At 38.7% G+C, this 27,281-nt stretch overlaps 1 protein-coding gene across 11 annotated transcripts in view; it reads right to left on the bottom strand.

Annotated features, from left to right (window-relative positions):
• Positions 1-1,036: 1,036 nt before the first annotated feature.
• Positions 1,037-27,281, bottom strand: part of PAN3 (poly(A) specific ribonuclease subunit PAN3) — an 88,608-nt gene continuing 62,363 nt past the window's right edge. For 7 of the 11 annotated variants that reach the window (XM_072993743.2, XM_072993745.2, XM_020788560.3 and 4 more), the window contains 7 exons: positions 24,136-24,301; positions 21,905-21,992; positions 14,515-14,654; positions 8,319-8,448; positions 7,458-7,522; positions 6,493-6,631; positions 1,037-4,052 (listed from right to left, as the gene is read on the bottom strand). In XM_072993743.2, coding sequence (XP_072849844.2) covers positions 3,912-4,052; positions 6,493-6,631; positions 7,458-7,522; positions 8,319-8,448; positions 14,515-14,654; positions 21,905-21,992; positions 24,136-24,301 — 869 coding nt within the window. In that variant the 3' untranslated portion in view covers positions 1,037-3,911. Of the gene's footprint in view, positions 4,053-6,492; positions 7,085-7,457; positions 7,523-8,318; positions 8,449-14,514; positions 14,655-21,246; positions 21,320-21,904; positions 21,993-24,135; positions 24,302-27,281 lie in introns of those variants that run through there. The other 4 variants (XR_013543360.1, XR_013543359.1, XR_013543361.1 and 1 more) reach the window with 3 other exon arrangements.

Consider the following 27,281-nt stretch of genomic DNA (forward strand, 5'->3'; position numbering starts at 1 on the left):
TTTGATTTGAGCCTCCGAAAGCTGCTCTGTATGATGTAAAACAATAAAGGCATGTTTGCAATCATGCGTAGCTGTAGCAAATTGTTGCAGGCAACTTTCATTTTCAAATGTTAGAAACATGCTTTTGCTGCAGGTACATTACATGTGTGATGTTCCTTAAAAATCTGAGATGAGATGAAGTCACCTGGAGCTTCATATACTGAACACTCTCTAACTTCAGAGTGAAACGAAGAAAGGCAAAGAAACCCAGTGGGCACAAAACAAGGCATGGCACAGACTTTCAAAGGCTTTTAAATTACGAAATTTCTTCCAGACATTTTAAAATGGGTTGGGAGCCCTAGTATTCTTCTGCCTGCCTGAGAAAAGGGTCTCAAGCAAACCTGCCTGTGATCCATGTTTGTTTGTGAAATAAACTAAAGCAAAGGGTATATAAAGGGATGAACGTTCCAGATTAGTTTATGAAAGAATAAAAAATGTAATATTGATAATTTGTGTGTCATCATTGAGTTTTTTTTACTCAATGTGAGTTTTTTACACTTGATATAAATATATTACAAGGTAGGTGAGGGTACAAAAGGCTTTGCCGTGCTTTCAGTTATTCTTGCAGTTAACAGTTAAAATCATTTAAAAAGTGTGTATTATAAATTTCGTAAAACCTATGTATTATTTCCCACAAAACAAATTACATCTTCTAATTATGACCAAAGAGATGAAATCAAATTTGAAGCTAGTTTAGAACAATTTTCATATTATTCTACTATTTGGACCCCCATCTGAAACAAGCAGATCCACATTCCTTCCTGCAGGTGAGCAAGAAATATACAGCACTATTTTGGGTGTCGGCGTGTGTGTGTGAAACAGTTGTATAACAAAAAGTCAGTATGAATTTAAGTTTGTGGGACATAGCAAGTGTTGACTGTTAATCAAATTTGTAGTAGTATGGCCAAGAGAAACACAAGGAAAACAGAAGTGGAAGTCTATCACACAAGAAGTGGAACACAATACCCACATCTTCACATTTCAAAAGACGTCTATGTTATTTCTGGAATTCTTTATTAAAAATACTGCTGTACACATGAAAACAATGAAAAACAGGATTAAAAGGTAACACATTGTGGGATCATGATACCAGAATGTAACATACCGGTGCTTTTTAGGGGAAGGTGTTCATATCTAAAATTTTACTGTAACAAGGGCAAAATGAAAAAAAGCAAAACAAAACAAAAACATGTACCCCAAAAGTATTTACAGTGTAGCAACAACAAAAATCTGAGCAAGCAACCTAAAACAGGTAAGGAAATTTCAACGGTGTAACATCACATGATTTCAAAAGGTTGTCTTTTCTGTGCTTTCAACTGTAAAGATAGGAAGGTTAGAATTGTTTCCTGACATGGAATAAAAGGAAGCCTTGAGATTTTTAAAAAAATATTACTGCTCTGTTTCATGAACTACATACAGAACTCTTCCTATGAATGGAAACATGCTAGTTGCTGGACAGCCTTCTAAATGGAATTATGTTAGACTGGAAGGGATCTCCCCCCAAAAAACACCAAAACAGAAACTTCCAAATCATGGACCAAATAAAATAACAAAATTCCACATTGTTCTATGCATTACCCAACAGCAAATATTTTCTGGATGGTATTTATTTATGGAAACTTATTGGATTTTTGCTCATTTTCCCCCCAAATACACTTTAAACCAAGTCCTGAGATTACGGAAGCTAAAGCAATGGATACGATATTTGACAAAATTTGCAAAATGCAACTTCTCTTTTCAGAGGTGGATCTTGCTGGTATAAGCAAGGATGAGATCAAAGACCTGCATTGCCCTGCCTTTGCTTTCCCAAAATATTGGTCCACAAAATAATCTGTCAAAGTTCCTAAGTCCCGCAACTGAAGAGATGATCCCCTTTTATTTTCAAAGAAAACAATGGTGGGAAAATACCCATAGCCTCAGCCCGCTTATAAATTAAGCATTCAATATTTCTTCTAGAATACTACTTTTTTTGTACAAAAGAATTACAATATGATTTTTCAAAAACATATAAAAGACAGCTGCTCTTCCTCAAATACATGAGCTAATGATAAAAGACGGGTTTGCCATGTTCGTATCGCAAAGTCTCTTTTCTTCTTAGCATTAAAAAGAACACTATTATGGCAACTGTTATTGTCTGAATATTAAACATTACGCTCCATTTAAAACTGTTTTCCAGATTAAATGATAATTTATTTTATTTACTTAAGCTCGTCAACTGATGCTACCAACTGCAGGCTCTGCATTTCTCATTAAAGGTGCCGAGGGAGCCTCTAGCTTTTCAAAGCCTTTGTTAAGAAGAGCACTGCTTTTCTTGAGACAAATCAAAAGTAGGAGTGTCATCATTAAAGCTTATAAAACTGGAGAAAACTATTAAAAATTTATCTGCAATTACAAATATTGAGAATTAATAAAATTGGTGCTGATAACATCAGTTGCAAGTGCTTTCATTCCGTTCGGACGCTTTTTGAAGAGACTTTCCATATTTTCTTCATGGTGAGCACCCAGTGCTATTAAACATTCAGTGCTGGGAAAAGAATGTAGGTACACACAGTCTTCACTACTGCTTTAAGAAAGAAAAAAATAGTCCTACATATTTGGCAGTCTTCAGTATCAAAGTGAATGTGTTCTACTACAAATTCCCTTGAAAACCCAAGCTTGCAGATAAGTGTGGGTCCAGTTCAGAAAGATTCTTGCGGGGAGAAAGTCCAGACTTGACGGAATATTCACATGTTGGATATTATCAAAAGTAACATTACTTTGGGCTAAGCAGTAACTGCAAAGGCACAGCAGACCATCAATTCCTCCAGAATCAGGCTATAAAACTTCAAAAGCTCTTGATGCCAGACAACTGCTGTGTATAGTTAATCTTCTGAACAGTGTCTCTGTATCTGTATCCAGTGTAAATTACCATAATAAAGCTGTGGTTCAAAGAACAAAACTTTATACAAAAAGAAAAAAAGGATACCATAAGTAACTTAAAGGAATATACTCCTGAAACCTCAGGCCTATAACACAATTTGTTTTTAAAAATTCTATTAAAAATTGCATAAATGTCAATGCATCTGATTAGCAAGAAAATATACAAACAGGTACTTTATTTAAAAGGCGCTGGTTTTGTTTAGAGCAATTTGGTTTTGCTCCTGAAATTATAGATATCAAATGCTGCTAGTTTGTTTAAACAAAGCTCTGAACAAATAAAAGGGGGATTTTACATGTGACATTTCTATATCTTACACTTGATTCCACCCCCACCCCCACCCCAATTTTTAAATACACATCTTCTGGTTTGTTTTCTTAACCTAACAGTGAGTGGCATATGACACAGTTTTATAGAAGTTACACGCTACACTGTAATTTACAGAACACAATTTTTATGAAATTATTCATCTGGTCCTTTCTGTTTTCTGGGGTGCAAATAATATAAAAATGAATAAATTCTGCAGTGGTGAATAATAATAATAATAAAAAGGAAACAAACAAAAAACAAAAAAGAATATCCCAGAAATGTCTTTGCAAATAGATTCCCTTAATAAGTATCCAATGTGGCAAAACTTCAGAGATCAAGAAGTCTTTTAAAAAATAAAAATTAGTGCATATACGAGTGGAAAAAAAAATAAAAGCAGGAACATCATCCCCCTGATGTGTTCCTTGTTTTAAAATAAATTCTTCACAGATAAAGCCTCCAATGGCAGCCAGAGCTCAAGGGTAAGCAAAATTACTCTTCCCTTCAAGTAACAGTGTACCTGACTGAAGTGCAACATTTCCCGCTGTTTTGTTTCCTGAAATGTGAAATGAGATGACGACAATCAGCTGTAGTGCAATTTGCTCTTGGTTACGCTCCTCAGCAATGTCCTGCATGCTTTCAACAAGTACTACAACTGGCCATTTGCAGCTGCAACCAGTTCTTGGAAAGTATTTTCAAAGCAGCGCTTCAGGTCGCTATACGTCACCACAAGGACACTCTTCTCGTCTCTGGAAATGAGGCTTATTTTTTCTGGCACACCAGCATCTAGCTGAAACCAAAGCACCAGAAACATTACACATATTAACAGAACAAGGATTGAGATAAACAGTAAGTAGCATTTCTGGCACACAGAAGAATGCAATGTTGTTCATTTATGCATTGGCGAAGGCTTTCACAGCTGGGATCTAATGGTTGTTGTGGGTTTTTCGGGGGTTTTGGGCATGTCCTGAAGGTTGTTCTTCCTAATGTTTCACCAATCTCTGTGGCCGGCATCTTCAGAGGACTGGAGTAGGAATTCCTACTCCTGTCCTCTGAAGATGCCGGCCACAGAGACTGGCAAAACGTCAGGAAGAACAACCTTCAGAACACGGCCAAAGAGCCCGAAAAACCCACAACAACCATTGTTCATTTATCCTCATGACATCCTCATTAAGGCACTATCATTATTTTTCTGTACAAGTGCAAGATACATTTTTTGTGGAAATTCTACTAGTAGGATATTTCAGTAAATATGTCCAAGAACAGTGGGAAGGGAGGACATTTTAAATGGACAGTTACCTGGAAGCCAAGGGAAGCATTCAAAACTGCACAACAGACATTATGGGAGAAATAAACAATTCAACTATTTAGATAGGGCCCCAGTACAGAGCTTTTGTGTGCCTGTACTCCCAAGGGATCACTCATCTGAATAGACCTCCAAGGCAAATTCCCCCAACATGCAGACAGCTTACACTTATCCCTGATGGTGTATATTTATGTATGCAGGGACATTCTGGCATGAAAGAATCATTAAGCCCACCTGTCCTCATATGTAAATTATAGGCCAAACCCACAGGCTGTGTTACTTCAGAAATGACAAAGATGAATTCGCATTAAGACTAGTGAAATAGTAAATGCTGTTAAATAGAGCATCACACTGTGATGTAATTTTCTATGAGACATAATAGACTCTGAACTTTATGAGAAGAGGCATCCTTTTAAAGTTAGACAAGCATTTTTTCAAAAAAGAAAAACTGAACATGGAAGACAAAGGCCCAATTTCAATTTGATTCAGTATTCTGGGAAAACGTTTGTACAACTCTTTGGTTCATGCTTCTCTCTTCCTCTCCAGGCACACCCATGAGGAAGACTAGAAGCCACAAGGATAAACTGGTTGGTTTAAATTTGTTGGTTGAAATAAATCAGAAATAGAAGGCAAAGTTTGATTTAGGTTTGTTTCAAATGAGAGACTTTATGGTCTAGTATCACTTGTGAACTGGGCCCATGTGCACCAACATCCAAAGCAGCACCTGTTTGTCCACCATCCTATACAGTGGACCCTTGACTTACGAAGGTCCCCACTTACGGAAATTTTGAGGTACGAAAAGCTCCGGCCGCAAAATTTTAGTTCAACTTGCGGCTGGAGCTTCGACCTATGAAAGGCAGGGGGAAAGGGCAGGAAATCCAAAGCTGCTCATGCTGCCCTCTTGTCTCCTGTCCTCGGTGCCCTCTGCCTCCTGTAGGCAGAGGGCACCGAGGACAGGAGACAAGAGGGCAGCGGGTGCAGCTTTCTAAGCCCCGAAAGCTGAAAGTGGCACGGAGTGGCTTTTGGCCTGCAAGCTGCCAGGTGCAGCTTTGGAAGCCCGGGTGGAATGGATTAAATGGTTTTCAATGCATTCCTATGGGAAATGGACCCTCAACCTATGGAGTTTTCGACCTGCGGCCACTGTTCCAATACAGATTAATTCCGTAAGTCGAGGGTCCACCGTATAGTATTTGACAATGCTGTTGTGCATTGCCCCACAGCTAAAGGAACAATCTAGGATTCATATCTGCTTGGAAAACAACCTGGCTCCATTTCAATTAAAATGAAACCCAGAAGGAAAGAAAACAGTAGGAAATCAGTATGCAGTGAAATAACTTGGAAAGTACCTATTAAGAACAACAAATATAACATGGTGAAGCCATATAAGACTGAATACTGTTGGGAGTCATCCTACCAGTGGTCAGTTACAGATAGCTACTAGACATGGGATATTTGTAGTCATATCCCTGGGGATATGAATATCAATATCAGCACCACACTTGCCTGGAAAAACTAGACCCTTCAGAGCCGGCAGGTCCACTTACTCCTTACCATGCGGTGCTCATAACCAACATCATTCTCATCACACCAATTGCAGAAGTAGCCCAGCTGGCGCTTCCCCACTTTCCTGCACAGCCAATCACTCCAGTGAGGAGGAGGAGGAAGGAAGAGTCTCCTCACTTAGCTGCTGAGCGGATGGTTGCGTGGGGAGGCGGGGAAGTGCCCGCTGGGCTGCTTCCTAGATTGTTGTGACGAGAACGCCACTGGCTGCAAAGACCGTGTAGCAAGCAGTAAGTGGACTTGTTGGTTGGAGGGGAGGTCCGGTTTTCCCAGGCACCTGTGGTCTAATGGCTCAGTAGGACCAAATTCATTCCCCTTAAAAGTAATGTTCTAACCTTTGCAAAACAGAACAGTTCTAGTTTACCTTGTTAAGACAAGATATAATGTGACTGAGGTCTATCCAGGGAGTACCCGCTTCTGTCACCTGATGGAAAAGATGATCCCTAAAGAGCTTTAGGAGATACCTGTCTCCAGTTTCTGACCACGTTGGGTCCTTCTGAAATCTATTGTAAAAACAGAATGTTTATGTTTCTTATTAAGAGCGCAATGTTCACAAATATCTCAGGATGAGTATTATATGAATATTTTTGTTCTGTGGCAACATTTAGTACATAGTTTAAGAAAAAGTGGAGAAAAAGCAATATACCATCCTTCTGATTACAGAGATCAAAATGATAAAAGCTACTCATCGGTCCCAAAGCATTTTATGTTAACTATGCTTCACATTCTTCTCCGAGTATTATAATCGGGTTGATTCTGAAAACCAGACGAATTAGGTTTTCATGTGAAATGTTCTACGAAAAGCAGTATTACTCTATTTTTATGGTTGGTATTGTTAGTTATGGTGGTCAGACTTACAGTGTCCTGGAGAATGCAATCTCTACAAATATCAATTACTGATCCCCGTATCCAGAATTGGCACTGTAGCACTGTCTGCCCTTGGAGGATATTTGCTGCTGTTGGGAGAAAAAACTGAAATACCTTCCCAAAAATGTACTAACAACCTGGAGTTTTCAAATTAAGTTAAGTCTTGCAAATATGCCAGAATATGGTAAAATCTCTCTTACGAAACCTCACCTTATACAGTACTAATTATCCTCTGCCTCCAGACAAGCCTCAAGACAAGGATGGCATTATCCATCTAAACCATGAGTGGTAAATATATATTCATATACAAGAATGTTCTGCCGTGTGTGCTTTAATTTGACTCAAGTAGCCTAGCTCATTTTTCAGAGGTAAATATATACTTGGCACATCCATCATCACACGTGAACATTCAGACTGGGATCCCCCTTTACAGAACACTAGAAAAAATGCTGAATTCCTTACTCTGGCCTCTCATTGATTGTTCCCAATTTTGCAAGAAGCCGAAATAATCTTCCATTCTGAACCTCCTAGAAGACAAGATTAAAAGAAAACTTGGAAGGTAAGGACAACAATATGCATATCCTGGCTCTACTCTGAACCTCACTTACTGAGTTATTCAGTCTCCAACGAGAGCATACACAGTTGTAAAACCACATAATGGGTTGGATTGAGATGAAATTAGTTGAATATAGGTTATATTTCTAGCTTTATCTTAATTTCATTATGGTCATTCTCCATTCTGCATTGTTTGGTGTGTATTTTATATTGTTAATATACTAGACACTGCTCTGAGTGACCTGCTTACAAATATACACTGCCAATCCACAGTTCTGGGGAAAAGCAGCATAAAAATGCAACAAATAAGTTTATATTACTGTCTTTGTAAACCAGAGAGAAGTGAACACTTTTACCCTGATGACTGGAACGGAGTCAAACCCCCCCCCAAAGCAAGTGAATATGTATGACTATGGCCAGATGGGAAAGCTTTGTGATACTATTACCAACAAAAGCTTTCCAAATCACATACAGAAATGAGCATGTAGTACCTTTACACATCTGCTGTAGTGAAATGGGCATTAGCATCTTACTGTGCGTAGAAATGAAAAATCAACACTCTATCTCTCATCTTTATACAGTGAGCACAAGCACTGGTCTCAGCTGAGATGAAGGTTTTGATTATCCTGAAATACCTGGTCAAAGTATAGTTAAATGACTTGAAAATCCTAAGTGAATCCAGTTCCAAAGATGCCAATAAGCACTGCAGGAAAAATAGCTGAATTTATAATGGCAGTAGGATGCACTAGACAGAAAATGGTAACTCACCTTTGCAAGGTCTTCCTCTATTACATCATTCCTCATCTGGGCAGCATCCAACTGAGTATAGAATCTTGCACCAATCATAGGCATGATATCATTTACACTTCGAAGCCTGTTTTGGTCAGTCAGTAAATACCTAACAATACAATTGTTTAAAACTACTTTTACTAATAATTGGCTTTTAACATCAAACAAAAATATGGAACAGATTTCTAATTCAGAGAGTACATCAAAGATTAAAAGAAGCTAAATGACCAAGTTCAGGAGGCAGTCCGTGTCATTCTGGCAAATCCTGTGACGTTGCTGGAACCAGTTGTATTGGATCTTGCCTTTCCATTGGACTATTTCAGCAACGTGGAGATTTGCTGCTTGGGTAACAGCCTATCCACCATATTATTTTACCCAGGCTTCATACTCTGGAGAGGACACTCTCCAAATTCTCCATACAGAGTACGTTACCATAGTCTCTCCAGACTGAAGGATGCCTAATCTAAGTAACAGCTTTTATAGGCTTCTTTTATCTACAGTGAAGACAATTTTGTAATTAATTCTTTTCTTAAATTTAACTGTTACATTTAATATTGTGAAGGTATGTGTTCCAATATTCCAATATCATCCTGCAATTTTTTTTTTACTTCCATGGTAATAATTCCATTAAAACAATATCGTACTAAGCATCAATTCCAAATTAAATCTCATATATCAGAATAAGACATTTTAGTCACATTTTGCTGCCAAACTCACAAAGAACTACATAAATCATTGTCACTTAAGAGTTGTAAACAATGTCTCTAAATTTAATCCATTTGCTGTTGCTTTTGTTTCAACAGTCAAAAACTTGGCTCAGACAAGAATTGTCCCAAAACCAGCACAAACTATCCAATGCTTTTTTTCATTGAATCATGATGCAGAGAAGCAGAAATGGCATATTTGACAGTAAGTTGGCCCTTTTCAGATATCTGGTTGACAATAGGTTGGCTCTATTCAAACTGAGCAAAGGAATTTACAGCAAGTTTAGAAAATACAGGAAGCGTACTTAAAACTCTTCCATCAATCATTACCCCAGTCCTAACTACAATCACACTGTTAGCCATCAATACACTAAAATTCTCATAGGGTCAGAAAATACCACACAAGTCACTCAATACAATATTACTTCTTTTAATCCTGGTGAATGACGGTTAACATCCTGTAGTTTTATCACCAGGGATGAAATATCCCCTTTTATCCTCACTACAGAAGGTGCAACTATATTCATCTCCTGCTAAAGGTTCCCCATAGGCAACTGATTGGCCACTCTATGAACTGTGCTGGACTAAAGAGACCAGCAAGACTCTTCTTATGTTTCTAGAGTGTGATAATCATCTTCCCACAAGTATATTTCTAATCTTGCGCTATAGCAGCAGTCATTACATTTTCCACCAAAAAGTGTGTTTAGCTCAGATTTTAAACCAAACACATAACAGCTGAAATATTCTCAAGTGTTTATCTGAAATGATACTAGTTATTCGTGGTGCCAGTTCATACTCACCTTAAACAACACTGCTGCTACATGAACAATATACCTGTAGCAACATTCTGAGATAAGTTATGCTATGCTAAATCCTTAATTATCTCATAAAAGGCACAGATACTGTACAATGCAATCATTTTATCTTACTCTCTGCCCTACGATGTCGAACAATATCTTCTTTTATCCTCACAACAATCTTATCAGATAGATTAGACTGAGACAGAGGTCCCTCACAATGAACTTCAAGTGGCAGGATGGGAATTTGAACCTAAAGGAACCTGTAATTGTTGCTCTTTGAGTGCCTACACAGAACATATTCCTCCTGGAAGGAGCACCACCACCCTTCACCGTGTTTGCCTAGTGCTATTCCTTCCCAATTTCCTCAGCTTCTAGTCCACTGCACAACACAGCGACATAGTTCTTCCACATAGAACATCATTTCTACCTGTTGTCTAAGCGGTAATGGCAGACAAAAATAAAAATCAGGGACCAGATGTTCAGCAATGGGCCACTGCTTAGGAAGACCGCTGGGGAAGTTGTCTTGCAGAATAACACTTTAAGAACAATTTGCTTGGTCTGTGAGCAGAAGCACTCGCATCAAGGAAGACCACTCTAGAGTAAGTAAATGCAGGGTTGTAGCTGCCAATGGCTCAAAGGGGTTTTCCACTGTGATAACATTACTGACAAACTCCGTAATAGAGAACAAGGCAAGAAAGAGAAATTCATATTTCTTAGTCCTTTCATGAACTTGGAATGATTCAAGCTGGAAAACCATGTGCCTTTTGTACAAGGCAAATATGCAGAAATGGATGCTAAGTACAGTGGTGCCTCACACAACGATATTAATTGGTTCCAAAAAACTCAATGTTGTGTGAAATATCGTTCTGTGAAATACCATTTCCCATAGGAATGCATTGAAAACCGGTTAATCCGTTCCAATTGGAACGGATTGCCGTCTTTAAGTGAAAAAACCCATAGGAAACATCGTTGAGTGAAACAATGTTTCCTCCATTGGAATGTATTGAAGCCGACTCAATACATTTCAATGATTTTGCGAAGTCCGTTTTTGCTCATTTAAAAGTGCCTTACAACGTTTGGAACAGGTTTTAAATGCTTGCAATCGTTAGCCCACCTCCTGAACCCTATGCAAACTTAATTTGGTGTTGTTCTGAGTCGTCTTTAATTTTTGGTGATTTTTTGAATTTTCTCTCATTGGAATGCATTGGACGGAAAGTTCAATGCATTCCAATGAGAGAAAATTCAAAAAATCACCAAAAATTAAAGACGACTCAGAACAACACCAAATTAAGTTTGCATAGGGTTCAGGAGGTGGGCTAACGATTGCAAGCATTTAAAACATGTTCCAAACATTGTAAGACCCTTAAAAATGAGCGAAAACAGAAGAGCTTCAAAAGCACTGAAGCCGGCTTCAGTGCTTTTGAAGTCTTTTCCGATGTCCCTTTTCGCTCATTTTTAAGTGTCTTACAATGTTTGGAACATGTTTGCAGCTACGAACAGAAAAGGCAGGAAAAAAAGGCAGGAAATTCAAATTGCTAACTGTTGGTAGGCGAAGAGGCTGCTTCTTTGTAGCTCTTTAACCTCAATGGTTAGAGTGAGTGCGATCAGAGGAGGCTTCGGACTGCTGGTAAGGTAAGGTGCTGCTTTCTGCTTTTCAAAAACTGTTCTGGGTGGGTTTTGCAATGTGGTCTCGGGCTGGGGGGGTTACGTTTCTGTGCTGTGATGGTTCTTGGGGGTTGTGTGTTTTTTGGTATCCCATTTCCAATGAGTCTCAGGGGGGTTTGCTTGCTTTTTGGGTTCCCCCCATTTTTGATGGGTCTTGCAGGGTTCGCTTGCTTTCTGCTTTGCTTTTTTTTTTTTTTTTTTTTGCATTTCCGATGAGTTTTGCATGCTTCACTTGCTTTCTGCTTTGCTTTTTTTGCATTTCTGGTGGGTCTTGCACGCCTGATTGTTTTTCTCCCTCCCCTTCGGCCGGAATGGATTATTCGTGTTTCTGATGGGTCCTGCAATGACTTTTTTGGGTGATTTTTTTTCTTTGGCCAGAACGGATTAATTGCATTCCAATACATTCCTATGGGAAATGGTGCTTCAACTTATGACCATTTTGAGTTATGACCAGAGTTCCGGAACCAATTAAGTTCGTAAGTCAAGGCACCACTGTTTATGTTAAACCCTCATGATTTAGTCAAGGAAGGAAACTCATGATCAGGAATGTCAGGAGCAGATGATGCATTTTGGATGTATTTTTGGATTTTTTGCATGGGTAGTAGTGTAAGGCTTATATGAGTATTTGACTTTGGGAATGATTCCACAACTTTTATTTATTTATTTGATTTGTATCCCACCCATCTGGTCTATACAACCACTCTAGGCAGTGACCAATATGTGCTTGGGATACATCTATTTGGTCAGAATCCTACCACTTACATGTACATGTGTAAATAAAAAGAAAATCTCAGCAGCTAATTGCTGCTAGTTAATTCCCTACTTGTATTTTTGTATTCTTTGTACCATGCCAAATCCTGCAAAGGGTGCTAGATAAGGAATATAAGCAACAACTCCTTAAAAAGCAACCATCTGCCATTGAGATTTACACCACTGAACTTATATGAATTACTTCTGGATGTTGTTGGCAACAAAGTCTGTATGTCTCGGTGATAGAACATCCCTTGTCAGAGGGACAGAAAATCCACTCTGTGATACTCTGTAATACCAGCAGAAACAGGGAAGCAAACCAGTCTAGTGGAACCACAGTGGTGTTATTAGAATGCAACTGGCATCTTCCTGGCAGCAACCTTTGTTATCAAAGAAACTGAAAGGAATATATAAGTACTTGTTCTTGCACAATGGAGAAGAGCATCTCTCACTGACAGACTCAGTAGTTGTCCTTTTGAACAAAGGAATAAGCATTTCCTTGAGTGATAAACAGATCTACATATTGGTAGCCACAACATTAAAAAGGATCCTATAACATGTCTTGATATACTGAAATACCACATGAGTGGTGTCTATCACCTGAGGACATCTTCTGTTATATCATCATTTCTAGACAGAAAAGCCATTACTGGGCGAATCTGATGGAATAAGCACCATTCCCAGAATTGGTGAGCATACTTCAGATGTAGAGTGGAATGAATTAGGAAAAAAATAATGTGGTTGCACTGTGGGGGGGGGAATGTTGAAAATAACTCACCCTTAAATATCTTATAAAGGACTGACTGATATAGTTGTCACTCTCAACCCTAGCAACACTTGAATCTTGCAGGCAGACAGAAGGGTGACATTTCTAAATAACTTTGTAAATGAAATGTATGAAAGTGGATGCAAGTGCAAGCACTGACTTTTTCACAATGACTCCTGTGAACTGCATACATCAGGAAGCTTAGACATTTTTAAACTGATTTGGAGCCCAAAATCCTTTGAAAGAGATAAAATGAGATTAGGTTTTTTGAGTAATGTCCACTTATACTGTGCTACCACTAGCTGTATGTGGGGAAAGATAACAACCTCTTATTCCCCTTAAATGTACAGCCACTACCATGTTACCTAATACACATACTTAACTTGTAATGTCTGGAAGGCATATTGGCTGCTCTAATACACTTAAAAACGTTGTTTTTTCCCCACTTCCTTGGCCGCTACAAAGAGCTGAGGAAGTGTTTAATTTGTTAATATCATGAAGTGGTTCTCTTCACAATACTGGCAAATTAAAAAGTGAAAGGTTTGTTTTGTCTTGTTTCCAGTGATCACACACACTGGAAATGGACCGTTGAGTGATTCTACCCACACCAAAAAGTAAAAGTCCCTGACAGGGGCCAGAAAGGTGCGGGTAGGACTGCTCTGGGGGGAGGGCTGGTTCGCTCCAGTAAATATACTTGTCTTTAGGAACAAGCCAGACCCTCCTAGCAGTAGACCAAACAGGAGACTAAACAGTTCTGTAATAATCTATTAGTTTAATGACAACTTGAAAACTAACTGAGCCTTGGATTACTGAAAAGTGTACTAGATCCCAACTTCTCAGTCTGTAAGTGGAATAGATAATACCGGCAAAAGAGATTCTCTTTCCTTCCCATTGCCCCCACTATGTATCCCTCTTACTTCGAGAGCTAGGGAATATTTTGGGGCTAGGGAGGAGATTTGGGATATGTGCAAGAGACTGCAACAGGAGGAGAGTAAGCTAAAACTCTACTGCACAAGTAAAGGTTCTATTTGTATGGTACTGGGTGGAACTCAGTGCAGGCTCGAGAGCAGCCATTCTCAAGGGGGGCTATATTGCCCCCTGCCACTGCTCCCCAGCACATTTGAAGGAGGTCACAGACTGGAAACCATTATTCAAGCACCACCTTATAAGGTTCATTAGGCAAATTACACTATCCTGATCTGGCACATATTTCTTTCACATTGTGTTTATGGCCAGGGCCAAGAAAGGATTGAGAATGGCATTCTAGAGCTTTGGATGACAAATTCTACATATGTGTAAAATGTTCAAGAACCTGAAGCACACAGATGCTATTCTGATGTCATGATAATCATATTCTTCACAGATTATGTGCAGACACATTCTCTTGGAAGCTTCTTGTGAGCAGCTATATTATTCAAAGCAAAGTGTGCTACATATTTACATTTTACTATAATTTAAAAAGAAATTTCTGGTCATTTCACATAACTTACAAAATAAGATTCTTCAAATCAGAGGAATAGTTGATTGTCACCAATTCCATAGCTTTCTGCAAATTCTCTCTCTGAATTCCTGCCAAAGAATTGCAAGCCAAAGCCAACACAACCTTCCCAAGGGAGATCAAGTCTGCTTGCTACAAAAAATAAAAAAAAATAAAAAATAATTAACAAGCAAATTCACCAGTGAGCAATAGATTGCACATTTCCCCAGCACTTTAAAAATACATGTGAATATTTCATTTAAAGTCATTCCTAAAAGTGAGAAATATATCTTTATCAACGAGCAGAAACTCGTTTGTCCATGTATTTCAGTAAACAATATAGACTCTAGCAGAGTCTAGTTCTAGCAAGAATTCTCCTTTCAATCCAGTTCCCATCTTTATGGATCTTTTCCTTCCCGCTTTTTATTAAGTTTTGACAAGCACTACATATTAGTTGCAAAGGACTTGTGATGCGTATAAGCTTGTAATATCTACTTGGAAGGGAGGCAAACATGTCAAATCAGGGCACACACGTATTTCCTGCTAAATGACAGATGATGCCATTGCTGTATTTGATGGTTAACACTGATTCCTGTTGGTTAGAGTGGTCGACCAGACCAGATGGGCGGGATATAAATCAAATAAATAAAAATAAATAATAAATTAGTTCAGGCACTTAGTGATCATTTCACACTAGAACTGTATTCTACTAACCACATTTTGCTCTTTAAACTGGTAATAGGAAACTACAGTACATCATTCAAAAAGTAGCAAATATACAAATCAAATTAAGTCAATAATTATAATTTTATAATGGAGTGTTATCCAGGTTTTAATCTGAAGCCTTCTTTGGACAATCAGCAAAGACCTAATTAAGGCAATTGTTGAGAGTTACTTTAAAAATATGCCTTCTGAAATACTTTTCCTTGAAAGACAAAATCTATCAATAAAAACTTATCTGTATAATGATCACAGTTCCACTTTCTACAAACTGTGTCCAGTAACAGAAGTTGCGAATTCAGGCTTTTTTTCTACCTAAACAAGAGTGGGATTTCTTCTGACAACCCACCCCCATTATTCCCAAAGACACCTATAATCTCAAGAGTGGATTTGGGGAAAGTGCAAACATCAGCAGAGGGAAGCAAAAGGTAGGAAAATGACATTCAGTTCACAGGAAAACAAGTTAGGATTTGGGTTCATGAAACAAAGTAATATGTAAATTCTGACAAAGGGATAAGGCTCTACAGTAGAAATTCTATACATACAGGAACAAATGTGAATTGCATAACTACAATAACTATGCAATACACTTCAGTTTCTCATTTATAGGAACAGAATTCTGCCAGGGATTGGAATCTCCACTGCCTTCGAGAAAAGAGTCCAGCTGATATCACCTAGAGCATGTATAGCTGAGGATGTTAGATGCCCTGACACCTATGTGGCCTTGGATACACGGCACAATTCCAGAGCACCACCAAAATGAGGGTGGTAAGCCACTTCTGAGTACATTATATGCAGTAAACTCTATGAGAATTTCTGTAAGTCAGAAAAGACCTCACATCACATACTAATAGTAATTTCTTTTCAAAGAGCATTATTTCATATTTACTGTAATATACTCAAAGATCTCAGTTGTGTTCTTACCTAACCTCAACCCACCATGGAAATATTCTTACAGTATTCTTTATACCAGTGGTGGTGAACCTTTTTGAGCCCGAGTGCCCAAACTGCAACACAAAATCAACGTATTTATTTCGAAGTGCCAATACTGCAATTAAAACCCAAATGCTGGGGTTTTAGTTTAGAAAAAACAACTGCTCCTGCACTGCAAGGGTTAAATGCCCCACCATGGGCAATATTAACAAAGAAATACTTACTGGTCCTCCAGTCCCCCATTTGACTAGACCGGTAATGGTCACCATTGCATTCCTCTGCTGGACCACTGCACCAGCAGAGGGGAGTGTCAAAACCAAGATCAGGGGATGGGTAAGTATTTCTCTACGGCAACTTATGGCTCGTGTGCCCACAGAGAGGGTTCTGTGTACCAGCTGTGGCACACGTGCCATAGGTTCACCATCACTGCTCTATACTAACACAGTTAAAATACACTGACTTTAGAAAAAGGGTAAGCAGCTGTTACATCTCTTATACAATTCTTTCTTAAGGGTTCAACAAAAAGGGAAGTCATATATTAAAATCCACTGCAGAGATGTCTTGATCATAATCTATTACAGTGCTAACATATTATAACAAGACTGCTCATTACCTTGAACTGTGAATAGGAACAGAGCTTTCTCTGGGATGGCACCCTGACTATTCAACTCTCTTTCTAATGTTAGACTGAAGAACTTTTCTTAAAGTTTTAAATGGGCTATGACAACATTTTTTTTCTGCATGGCTGTTCTGTTAAATGTATTAGCCCTGCTCTTTGTTTTGTTTTGTTTTTGTTTTACAGTTTAAGCTGTAAGTCACTTTCTGGGCCCTTTCTGGGTTTCAAGATGATTCTGAAATAATTTTATAATGAAAAATTAGAAAACAATTTTTAGTGGCATCAAATCAATGCATCAAAAATGGATGCATCATATTTTTAGTATAAGTATGCTTGAGGTAAAATCTTCAATAAAATATTTATTCAGACCTTCTGAGTACCTTATATATTCTTCAGCATTGTTCATGAACTCCTGGGTAGAATCAAATGTTAAATTTAATTCATGCTTTTCTTATGCTGTCAAAACCACTGAGTTGATCACATTCATTTTTTAAAATGCTTATATATATCACAGATAATATATATTAGATCATGGGAAATATTAGCAAACACCAACTGAATTAGCAAATGTACAATACCTAGTGGGACAGACTAAGATTTTGCTCTCTTCCTATTATTGAAACAGCCATCTTTTGAATACTAAACTTGAAATCATGCTGCAAAATATACTTCAGCAACCTTTCATTTCCCCATTTTCCTTAATGTATTTTGTGTCTGTTTCTTACCTCCATGTATTTTTTCCTTTTGTTGCATGCTTTTATTTCCCCCTCACTTGCAACGTTTCTTCCTGCTTTTCAATTCTTGTTTTCTCCTCTGATTCTATCTATGGTTCTATTTATGTCCATTTACTGTATCACAGTCTCTATTCATGTGGCTGAAACAGACTATGAAAAATAGACTGCAAGAAACAATGCATTCTTTTCTCATGGCCCTCTTAGCCCATTCTTAATTTCTGCTCTTTCGTCACTACATGTACAATGGGATGTAGTACAATGGGATCGAAGTTGGAGAAACAAGCCACTCTACACTCAATAAAATGAACACAAATGATAAAAGCAAAATGTAGACCTCATTTGCTACTGCAGAAAGAGTACCAAATACTAGTTATGCATAAATCCAACAGTGGGTTAGATTTTTAGCTTTGATATATCTTGGGCCAAGTCCATTGCTATGAAGATCAAATAATTTAAGAAGTATCTGTTGCAGAGATGAAGAAAATAGATTTCAGACTTCCAGTTATTTTGCTCTACTGCTGTTTACACTGCTTCCTGTTGGCAACTTCTTTTCTGAGAATAAGAAATGAAATAGATCCTAACTCTATAGTCTAAAAAAAAAGGTACATTCCCAAATAGAAGAAGCACAAGAGAGATAATAAAATGAACTCAAAGTAATCACTTGAAATACTAAATGATTTTATCAAGTGCTGGATATTTAGGCTAGGTTTGGATTGGAGCTAATCCCCCTAAATGAAATCAAAAGGGATCAGAAGTTTGTGTAAAACAGACATTTTGTTAAAATATGTTATAGACTGACAACATGAGGCTTTTGGAAGCATCAAATGATCTTTTGGGCTACATGGAGTACATAATTCTTACACTGTATTAAAGTTGTAAGCTGCCCAGAGACCTTTGGGTAGAGTGGGCGGCAAATAAGTTAGTTAAATAAATAAATAAATAAATAAATAAATAAATAAATAAATAAATAAATAAATAAACAAATAAATAAATAAACAAACAAACAAACAAACAAACAAACAAACCAAACCAAACCAAACCAAACCAAACTAAACTAAAAGAACTCAGCTGGAGTCTCAAGAATTATGTGCTGTTATCTGTGTAAGCTGCAAAATACTGTAATTTTACCTTACTGCAACCAGGCAAACTGATACTCTGAGCGAATTATGTAATTTTTTAGCCAACTATCTTTATTTCAGCACATTAGAAATAACTGCTATATACTATGCTAGTTTTTTAAATGAAAATTTGTGAAAAGTTTATAATCTAAATGCTGTCCAAAATCCTACTGGTTATTTATCCAGGTGGGTGTGGGGGGATTGTCATTGGATAATAAATTGTTGCTTTTATCCCTTGCCTTCTTGCACACCAAATCACATGACAGATGCACAAGGAAGATAAGTGATGACTCCTCAACTAGCTACCATTTGTGGCTGCAGTTTATACTACTGCTATTATACTGGTGTAAATAACCAAAAGGATTATGGCCAATATATTGACTAGTATTTAAGAAGCATAATTTCTCACCATGGCTTCATAACAAAGCATATTGCCAAGAGCAAAGTGCCTTACAAGAACTTGGTATTCTCACTGCTAAGCCACAGACTTTTTCCCGCCATGTTAGAAGAATATGGAGCAGATCTTGATAACTGGGTACCCGGATAATGTTCCTAACCAAGGAAGAACAGATGACACTGGAGCTGCTAGGAATACTATTAACTCAATCTTAGTGCCAGAAGAACACATGTAATTTCAATAGGAATTGGTATTGGAAACCTCTGGAATGTCTGGCGGCCAGGGAGATGCCATGCATGGGCACTTGTTCCAAAAGAACACAGAACAGAAAAACTAAGAAAACAGCAGAAGCTACATTTAGTAATCTATGCAAAATGTACTGCAACGCCCCCTATTCTCTATGGGGAAAAACCATGCAGGATTTCAGTTCAAGCCTTTCAGAAGCCTATGAAGCTAGGTGATGGTGTGGGAGATCCTTTTCCCCCCCTGCTTCACCACATGTCCTTTCCCTCTTGTGCTATACCATGTTAGAGGGACTGAGCAATCTGAGAGATTGTGCAAAGCAGGAAGCAGGAAAGGGATCCTTTTTTCCTTTCCTTCCTCCTGAAATATGTTTCAGTAGTCCAAGATAAGGACTGTTTTGATCTCACAACACACCGGCCTTCCCTCTGAACTTCAGCCCTCTTAAAGACACACTTGCACAAATCTTGAGGGGTTTGAAGAGGCCAATTCCTTCATCTCCCTTCCCTCTATCCAGTTCCCCCCATACAGTCTCAACTGAAATCTGTAAATGTAGGAAACCCCAAAGTCCTCAGGCTATTTTTATAAAGAACATGTTACCTATAGATGTGTGTATGTCTCTGTGACTAAGGAGCCCAATTTAACATATTTTTGTGCAACCCTTAAGAATTCAATCTGTGGGAGACACAATTATAGAAAATGATATAGGACAGAGAGGGTAGGCAAAAGAGGATGGCATTCAGGTTTTAAAGTGAAAATTGATTAATGATCAGGTTGCTTCTTTCAAGGAATTAAGTGGCATTATGGTGCAAAGTTACAACCAATATTCTAATACATCAATCCTTCTATCATATGAATCGGAATCCAAAGGTTCCACAACACACAGGTTCATAATTTTATTCTAACACAAAGTACATATTTTCTTGATGACTGTGCAGTGAGCACCTTTGAACTATTTAATGATTTGAGACTCCTGAAAAATGATTCAAACACTTGGTAGTTATTTTAGAAACATCTTCTGCCAAAGGCTAATTTCCATTTTTCTTTCAACTAGCTAGAGTAAGAGCAGTAATCACAAAGAAAAAAAAATCAAGCACATATCTATGGAAATGTTCTAGTGTAGTGAAGGTCTTGAATGAGATTAAATCATTCAAAATTTAAAGGTTGAGGCTTTTTAAAATCAGATTGAGATACTGTTCCATTTTTGTTTGAGATCTCAAAATAATCATGTTATAACTGATTCAAGGAAACTCTTCACAGAAATAATTGCCCCTCTTTTCATATAATTTCTAAAGCCAAACAACAACAAAACCGAAACAAAACAAAACAAAAAAACCACCAAAAAACATGCATGCTAAGCTATACACACTCTTTTCACTAGTCTACAAAAAAGTTCACAAAATGAAGGTAAAAGCGCAATGCAGAAATTGGTCAAAAACATATTATGTAACTTAATGCTAGCATAAAGGAAATCACATAATCAGCCATTTCAGAACTGCTGCTAATTATCCCTGCTTCGACTTTCATTGTTTGAACTTCATCTCCTGTGACCCAGAACTGGAGTTGGAACTCCTTCATGAGTGGCAATTTGCCACTGCCCAGTGATGTCATTTCCTCTTCATTAGTATAAGTTAGGCAAGGGGATTCTGTTTTGTGTTATTTGGACATATAGTGGGATGTGGGAAGTGAAAAGGGAAAATGAAAAACTAAAAGGCTTCATAAATCCTGCTCCTAGCTCCCCCATAAGTGGTTAGCATGATTATAATTAGCAAGATTAATATGTGGGATTGAGAATAAAGCCTTCACTGAATGTGGGGATCAGAAAGTTGAGTTCCTTCTCTCTCACCTTTTCCCTGCCCCTCACCCTGAAGTTATCATCTCCTGAGAGACATGGGATTCTGCTGAATAAGGTGGCATGCAACGAGGCAGAGTCAGTATTGAGGTGGGGACATGTCTCACTTCATTCATGAAAGGTGTAAATGCCCACCTTCTATGTTTCCCATCAGTCCCACCACGCAACTGTCCACTTGACTTGGTAGGAGAGGGCTTAGGATTAGGGACTGGGAGAGAAGAGAAAAAGAAAGTCACTTTCTGCCCACCACTTTGCCTTGGATCCAGAAGAGAGATATTCTTTATTCACATCCACATGAGCTGTAAATTTCACGTGGATATTGCCCTTCAAATATTTTTATTGTGCCAAAAACTGTGGTTCCATTTATTAAATATTTGGACAATCAAACCGATTTTAAGAACACTTTCCACCCCTTTCTCCAGTATCTGTTTTCTGTTCATTTTAGAATTATAAGCCCCTGTAAGGCTGCCATTTTTTTTGCTTTTTTTGTAATTCAAATTATAACAGCAACAAATGCAGATGGGTCATTACTAATACACAAAGTTAAAATAATTCATTTTAACACTCCTGATAAGTGAAGTCTATGTCTGAAAGATTATCAGCAGGAAGACTTAAATAAAGTGTGTGCGCATACACACAACACTGACAAACATGAAAGAAGAGCATTCAAATGTCAAAACCAAGTGGTTTTAGATAGGAGAAAAATCCAATATAAATGATGTCTATTTCAAGAGGATCACTGATGAATATTCAGTGAATAAGTATATTGTGAAGGGCAATACTGCATTCTTACCTGATATTGAGCCATTAGGGCCAGGGGATTGTTTTGGCTGTTATCAAATGTTAATACATCAAAGACTCCAACGCAGTTCACTCGTAACCTTGAGAACAGAAGCATTATAGGAAAGAGAAGTTTTAAAACTCCTCTGGCTTCCTGTTAGATTCACTATATAACTTCTAGAGATACATCAGTAATATTCTCTGTAAATAAACTGGTGTTAATCACAATTGTTTATCAAACTGTGAGGGTGTATACACACAAACACATATTACAATTCAAAGTTGCTTGAAAGTGCTTTATACTGTTTTAATGGACTTGAATTGTTTTAGCTTCTTTTAATGTGGTTTCATTGAATGCAATTAATGTGAGCTTACTGACTGTATCCTGCTCTGAGAACTGTTTAAAAAAAAACACTCTGACAAGTAAATTACTTTGGGAAATCACTTTCCAACTTTGCAACAAAATGAAATGGGATATATAGATATATAGATAACTTTCAAGGTGACAATAGCATTATTAGATAGATAATAAACTTTCAAAGTATTGATTACATAAACATTTGGCATTAATCATACAGTGTACACTATTCAGTTCCCATTTGAGACCAGTCACACATATCATTGATGAGTCAAAGCCCTTTAGGCAATGATATGTTCCTCTTCAAGGCATTGGGTGGCAGACCTGGGCTCACTTGCAGACACCTCCTCCAAAACCTCAAACAACTACTGACATAACAGGCCACTCAACATGGGAACCAAGATAAAGCAAAGCAAAGTGTGCTCTTATATACCCCCCATAGTGATTCAAGCACTCTCTGGGCGGTTTACAAGTTAATTATGCAGGCTACACATTGCCCCCCCCCCCCCGCAAGCTGGGTGCTCATTTTACCGACCTCGGAAGGATAGAAGGCTGAGTCAACCTTGAGCCGCTACCTGGGATTGAACCCCAGGTCATGAGCACAGTTTTGGCTGCAGTACAGCGGTTTAACCACATTTACTTTGCCCATTACTGGTCTCAACGTCACCCACAACATCATTTACTCATTCATCTTCCAATGTAACACGCGCCATGTTTTGCCAGTAACAACTCTCTGTATTCTATATAGCATAGACAGGACAACCTTTCTACAAGAGAATAAATGGACAGAAACCTGACATCAGAAATGGCAACATACAGAAGCCAATGTCAGAATATTTCTACCGTACCTCTCAGAACACTGTGACAGTGATCTTGGAAGTGATATTTTAATTTTTTTTAAAAGGTTGCAAAGGGAGATATCAGAAGAAAACAGCAGAACTATGTTGTATTGATGAATTCCAAAGTATCAAGAGGCTTATAGACTAGGGCATTTTGGCCCAGCTGCTAAATGCAAGTATACCAAGAGGCTTAAATAGAGACTGCATCGGTTTAGCATATTATGGCTGGAATCCTATAGACATCATCAGCCTTACGCATGTGGAGTTACACCAACAGGATTCTGGACAATATATGCTAATAATGTGGTTAAAAATAGTTTTCTTTGTAATCTGTTATATAGCCAAAACATTGTTTTCTTTGCCAAAACCCTGGCCTTAACATAACCAACTCCTTTCTGAAAGCAAGTCATCGCACAGGCGTCAAAAATATTAATGAATGTAAATTATTGTTAACATGACTGTTGTATACCAGCCAACAAATAATTTATATTAACTAATTACTTTAAATAATGCTATGTTTATGTAATCAACACTTTTAAGATCACTTCCTGTGTCTATGTCCTGTTTCACTTGTTTCTCACCTCTGTAATCCTTGTATATAAACCAGTAGCTTAAGTATGCACTGTACTGTGTTTCATGTGTTTGAGGGAGTGGACTGTGAGCCATGTAAAGCCACCCAGAAATAAATCTATTACTCTTAAAAGGTGCAACAATACTCAACATTTATTATATACATCGACTGGTAGCTTGAATCAAGACAGAAAATAGATTGGTCTCATTTCTATCTCCTGCACTCAGTCATTAAACAAGGGTGGGAAAAAAGATCATTTGCTCCAAATCTCACAAATAGGCAGGGGAAACTCAGATTGAAAAGGTGGTGAGGAAATGGGGGCTAAATAAGTATTCACAACCCTCCAGCCACTTTCCAATCCCATAAACTTAATTAAGGTGATATCATATCGGCATTACTTCTCAGTCCAAAGGCTACTACAAATTTCTATATACAAGTGACTTCACTGTTGGTAGTGTAATAGCAAAATAGGTTACCTTGTTTTGCCAGTTACCAGAATCTTTGTGGGGTCCATTACTCTGCAGGCCAGTCCTGCTGTATGAATGGTCCGCAATGCAGAGCTGAGCTGCACTATGTAGGCCCAAATCAGGGATTCTGGTAACAACCCTGCATGTTGCCGGGGCAGAGGTCCATCATGCTGACCTAGCAGCAGAATTGAAAGAACAAGTTAGTTTCGTATTTTCAGCCTTATAAAACTTTGATTAGTGCATATATTTCTTTAATGTTGTTTTTTAAAAAAACCCACAAAAAACCCTACTTTGGTTCAAAGCAATATCAAAAATCTGTTACAATGCAAAGTAAATGAAACCGACAAATAATAATAAACTGCTTATCATGACTGTAACCAACATTTTTGAATGTACTGATAATTTAAAACTATAGCTGGACTTAACGAGGGTCCAGCCCCTGCATCTGGCAGTGGCGGCAGCCCTCGTCAGGCTTCCAGTCTCTCCAAGAGGGCCGCACTCTTTCTACTCATCTAGCCAACTCCAGGCAGAGGGAAAGAGGACAGCGGCCAAGTGACCAGATGAGCGGAAAGAGAGAGACGCTCTGGGAGTGACTGGAAGGCTGACTGAGGCTGCCATAGCCGCCACCGCTGGATGCATGAATGGCCGGTCCAGCCGTAGGGGCCAGACCCTCATTAAGTCCAGCTGTGGGGAGGTAGCTGTATTGATATACATATACCGCCATCTCTATTTAAAACTAATACAGACTATACAGTGGTGGTGCTTTATTATACCTTTAGAATTTCTTATTATATACCGTATTTGCTGGTGTACAAGGTGACTGGGCGTATTAGACGACCCCCCAACATTTCCACTCAAAATATAGAGTGGACGGCTCTGCTGCGGCGCCGGCAGTAGCTGTCTGGGGCTCTGCCCGGGCCCGCCCTGGAAGTTCATGGCCAGCGACGAGGAGGGCAAGAAGGAAAGGGAAGGAAGTGGGTGGGCGGGCAGGTGGCGGAGGAGGAGGAGGAGGAGGGGAAGGAGAAGCAGCTCTCCAGTGGCACGCGGGCAAGCTGGCTCAGCTGCAAGGAGGGCAAGAAGGAAAGGGAAGCGGGTGCGGTGGAGGAGGGGAAGGAGAAGCAGCTCTCCGGTGGTGCGTGGGCGAGCGGGTGAGCTGGCTCAGCGGCGCGGGGCAGCAGGCTCTGGCCGCTCAGGCATGGCCTGCTCTGCTTCCCTCCCTCCGTCCGGACCAACCACCTGCCTGCCTTCCTCTCCGGCCAGCGCAGCCCCGCGTCACTCTTCCTGGTCCAAATGAAGTGTACCCGGTGTACAAGATGACCCCCCCACTTGGAGGCATGTTTTTTGGGCCAAAAAAGTCATCTTGTACGCCGGCAAATACGGTATTAAAATGCCAAGAGTAAAATGGGGCCTTGAAATGTTTCATTATATCATAATCTGAAAGTTGCTCTTGCTCTAATTCATTAAACACCTGGTTCACCAAAGAGCAATGTCTTTTCCCAAATGACAGTATGGGCTTCAAATATAACTATTACCAGAACAGTGAAAACCAAATACTAATCACCAGAACATAACTCCCATCCCACTTTGCTAAAACTGCTATCTATAGAATGCCACATTATTCAATTACGTCTGCTCAGTTTCAATGCCTGCCACTACCTGTAAGTTGCATCTGGAGACAATGAGTAATCCAAAAGCCTTTTTGCAGTTCCGAAGAGCTCCTGAAAGTCTACCAGTGGTAATTTTTTAAATTCTTTTTCTTAAATGAAAATTGTTCAGTCCTTTGCTCCTAGGGCAGGAGTACTGGTTTCAGGGACTAAGGCCCCCGTTACTCCAAAACAATTTTTTTAAAGGAAGTCTCCATAATGGCACCTCCTGCTTACTTCTTTCCCACTAACAGGGCCCCAAAGAATAATTTCTGGGGTGTGTGTGGCCCACAGAGTAGGCTGAGGACACCCATTCGGTCCTCTCATACCACCTGCACTTCATCACCTCTCAGCAAAATAGTTGTTAAAATGCAGTATAGCAGTCATGCCTCTGTTCACAACTTGAGTTCAATCCCAATGGTTTCAGGTAGCCGGCTCAAGTCTGATTCAGTCTTTCATCCTTCCAAGGTTTATTTATTTATTTATTTATTGGATTTCTATCCCGCTCATCTAGACCAAAGATCTACTCTGGGTGGTTGCCAAAGGTCGCTGAAGGTTGCTTAAAAACCTAGTTTGCCTGGAGAGTGGTGGGTTTGCCAAAATGTAGTTTGCATCATTATGTTATAAACTGCCCAGCGAGTGCTTTAGCACTATGAGCCTATATACAAGTCAAAACAACATTTATGCTCACAGTATGTGACTAAATATTTATTCATTTATTTATTTATTTGATTTGATTTGATTTGATTTATATCCCGCCCATCTGATAAATCTATACCACTCTGAGCGGCTCTTCACAGAGGACAATTGCAAGTCATAATTCTTATCTTTTATGTCTTGCCTGTGAATTTATGAACTAAGATGCTGGACTAGATCAGGATGGGCAACTTATATCCCTAAGGTTAATGGTGCCCTTCTTCTAACCACAAGTAAGACCCCTGAATGCTCTCTGCAGCATATCAGGATTCTGCAACAGACAGCTTTCCCTTTTCCAGTAGACTGCAAGATCCACTGCTAGCTTACAACCCGGTCACTGCCAAAGTGACACCCCTGAGAGATCACTTGCAAGGAAAAAGTGTTGCCACATTTGGATTAGAGGGGACTACTGGATTGATTGAGCATGTTCTTATGTACTGAGCAAACAGCAATAAACATATATACACTTACATGGAGAAAATACTAATATTTATTTATTAACTTTACTTATTTTGTCTCATTTGTAGGCCACCTTTCTCCTAAAAAGAGGACTCAAGGAGTCTCACAACATTAAAACAAGCAAAATTAAAAATACAACAAATAACACATTAAAAACAATTAAACTACACCTCCCTTGAATTGCACAGGTTTTAATGGCACAGTTTTGATTATATGCATTTTTTTCCCTAATCAATCTATCAATAATCAATTGATATTGTGGCCCTCACCATCCAGAACCCCATGAGTTCAACAATGAAGGTGACAAAAGTAGTCTACTTGTCCACAAACACAACATCTCTAATTCAGTCTCTAGAC

This window comes from Pogona vitticeps, chromosome 3 (assembly GCF_051106095.1).
Source record: "Pogona vitticeps strain Pit_001003342236 chromosome 3, PviZW2.1, whole genome shotgun sequence".
Lineage (NCBI taxonomy): Eukaryota > Metazoa > Chordata > Lepidosauria > Squamata > Agamidae > Pogona > Pogona vitticeps.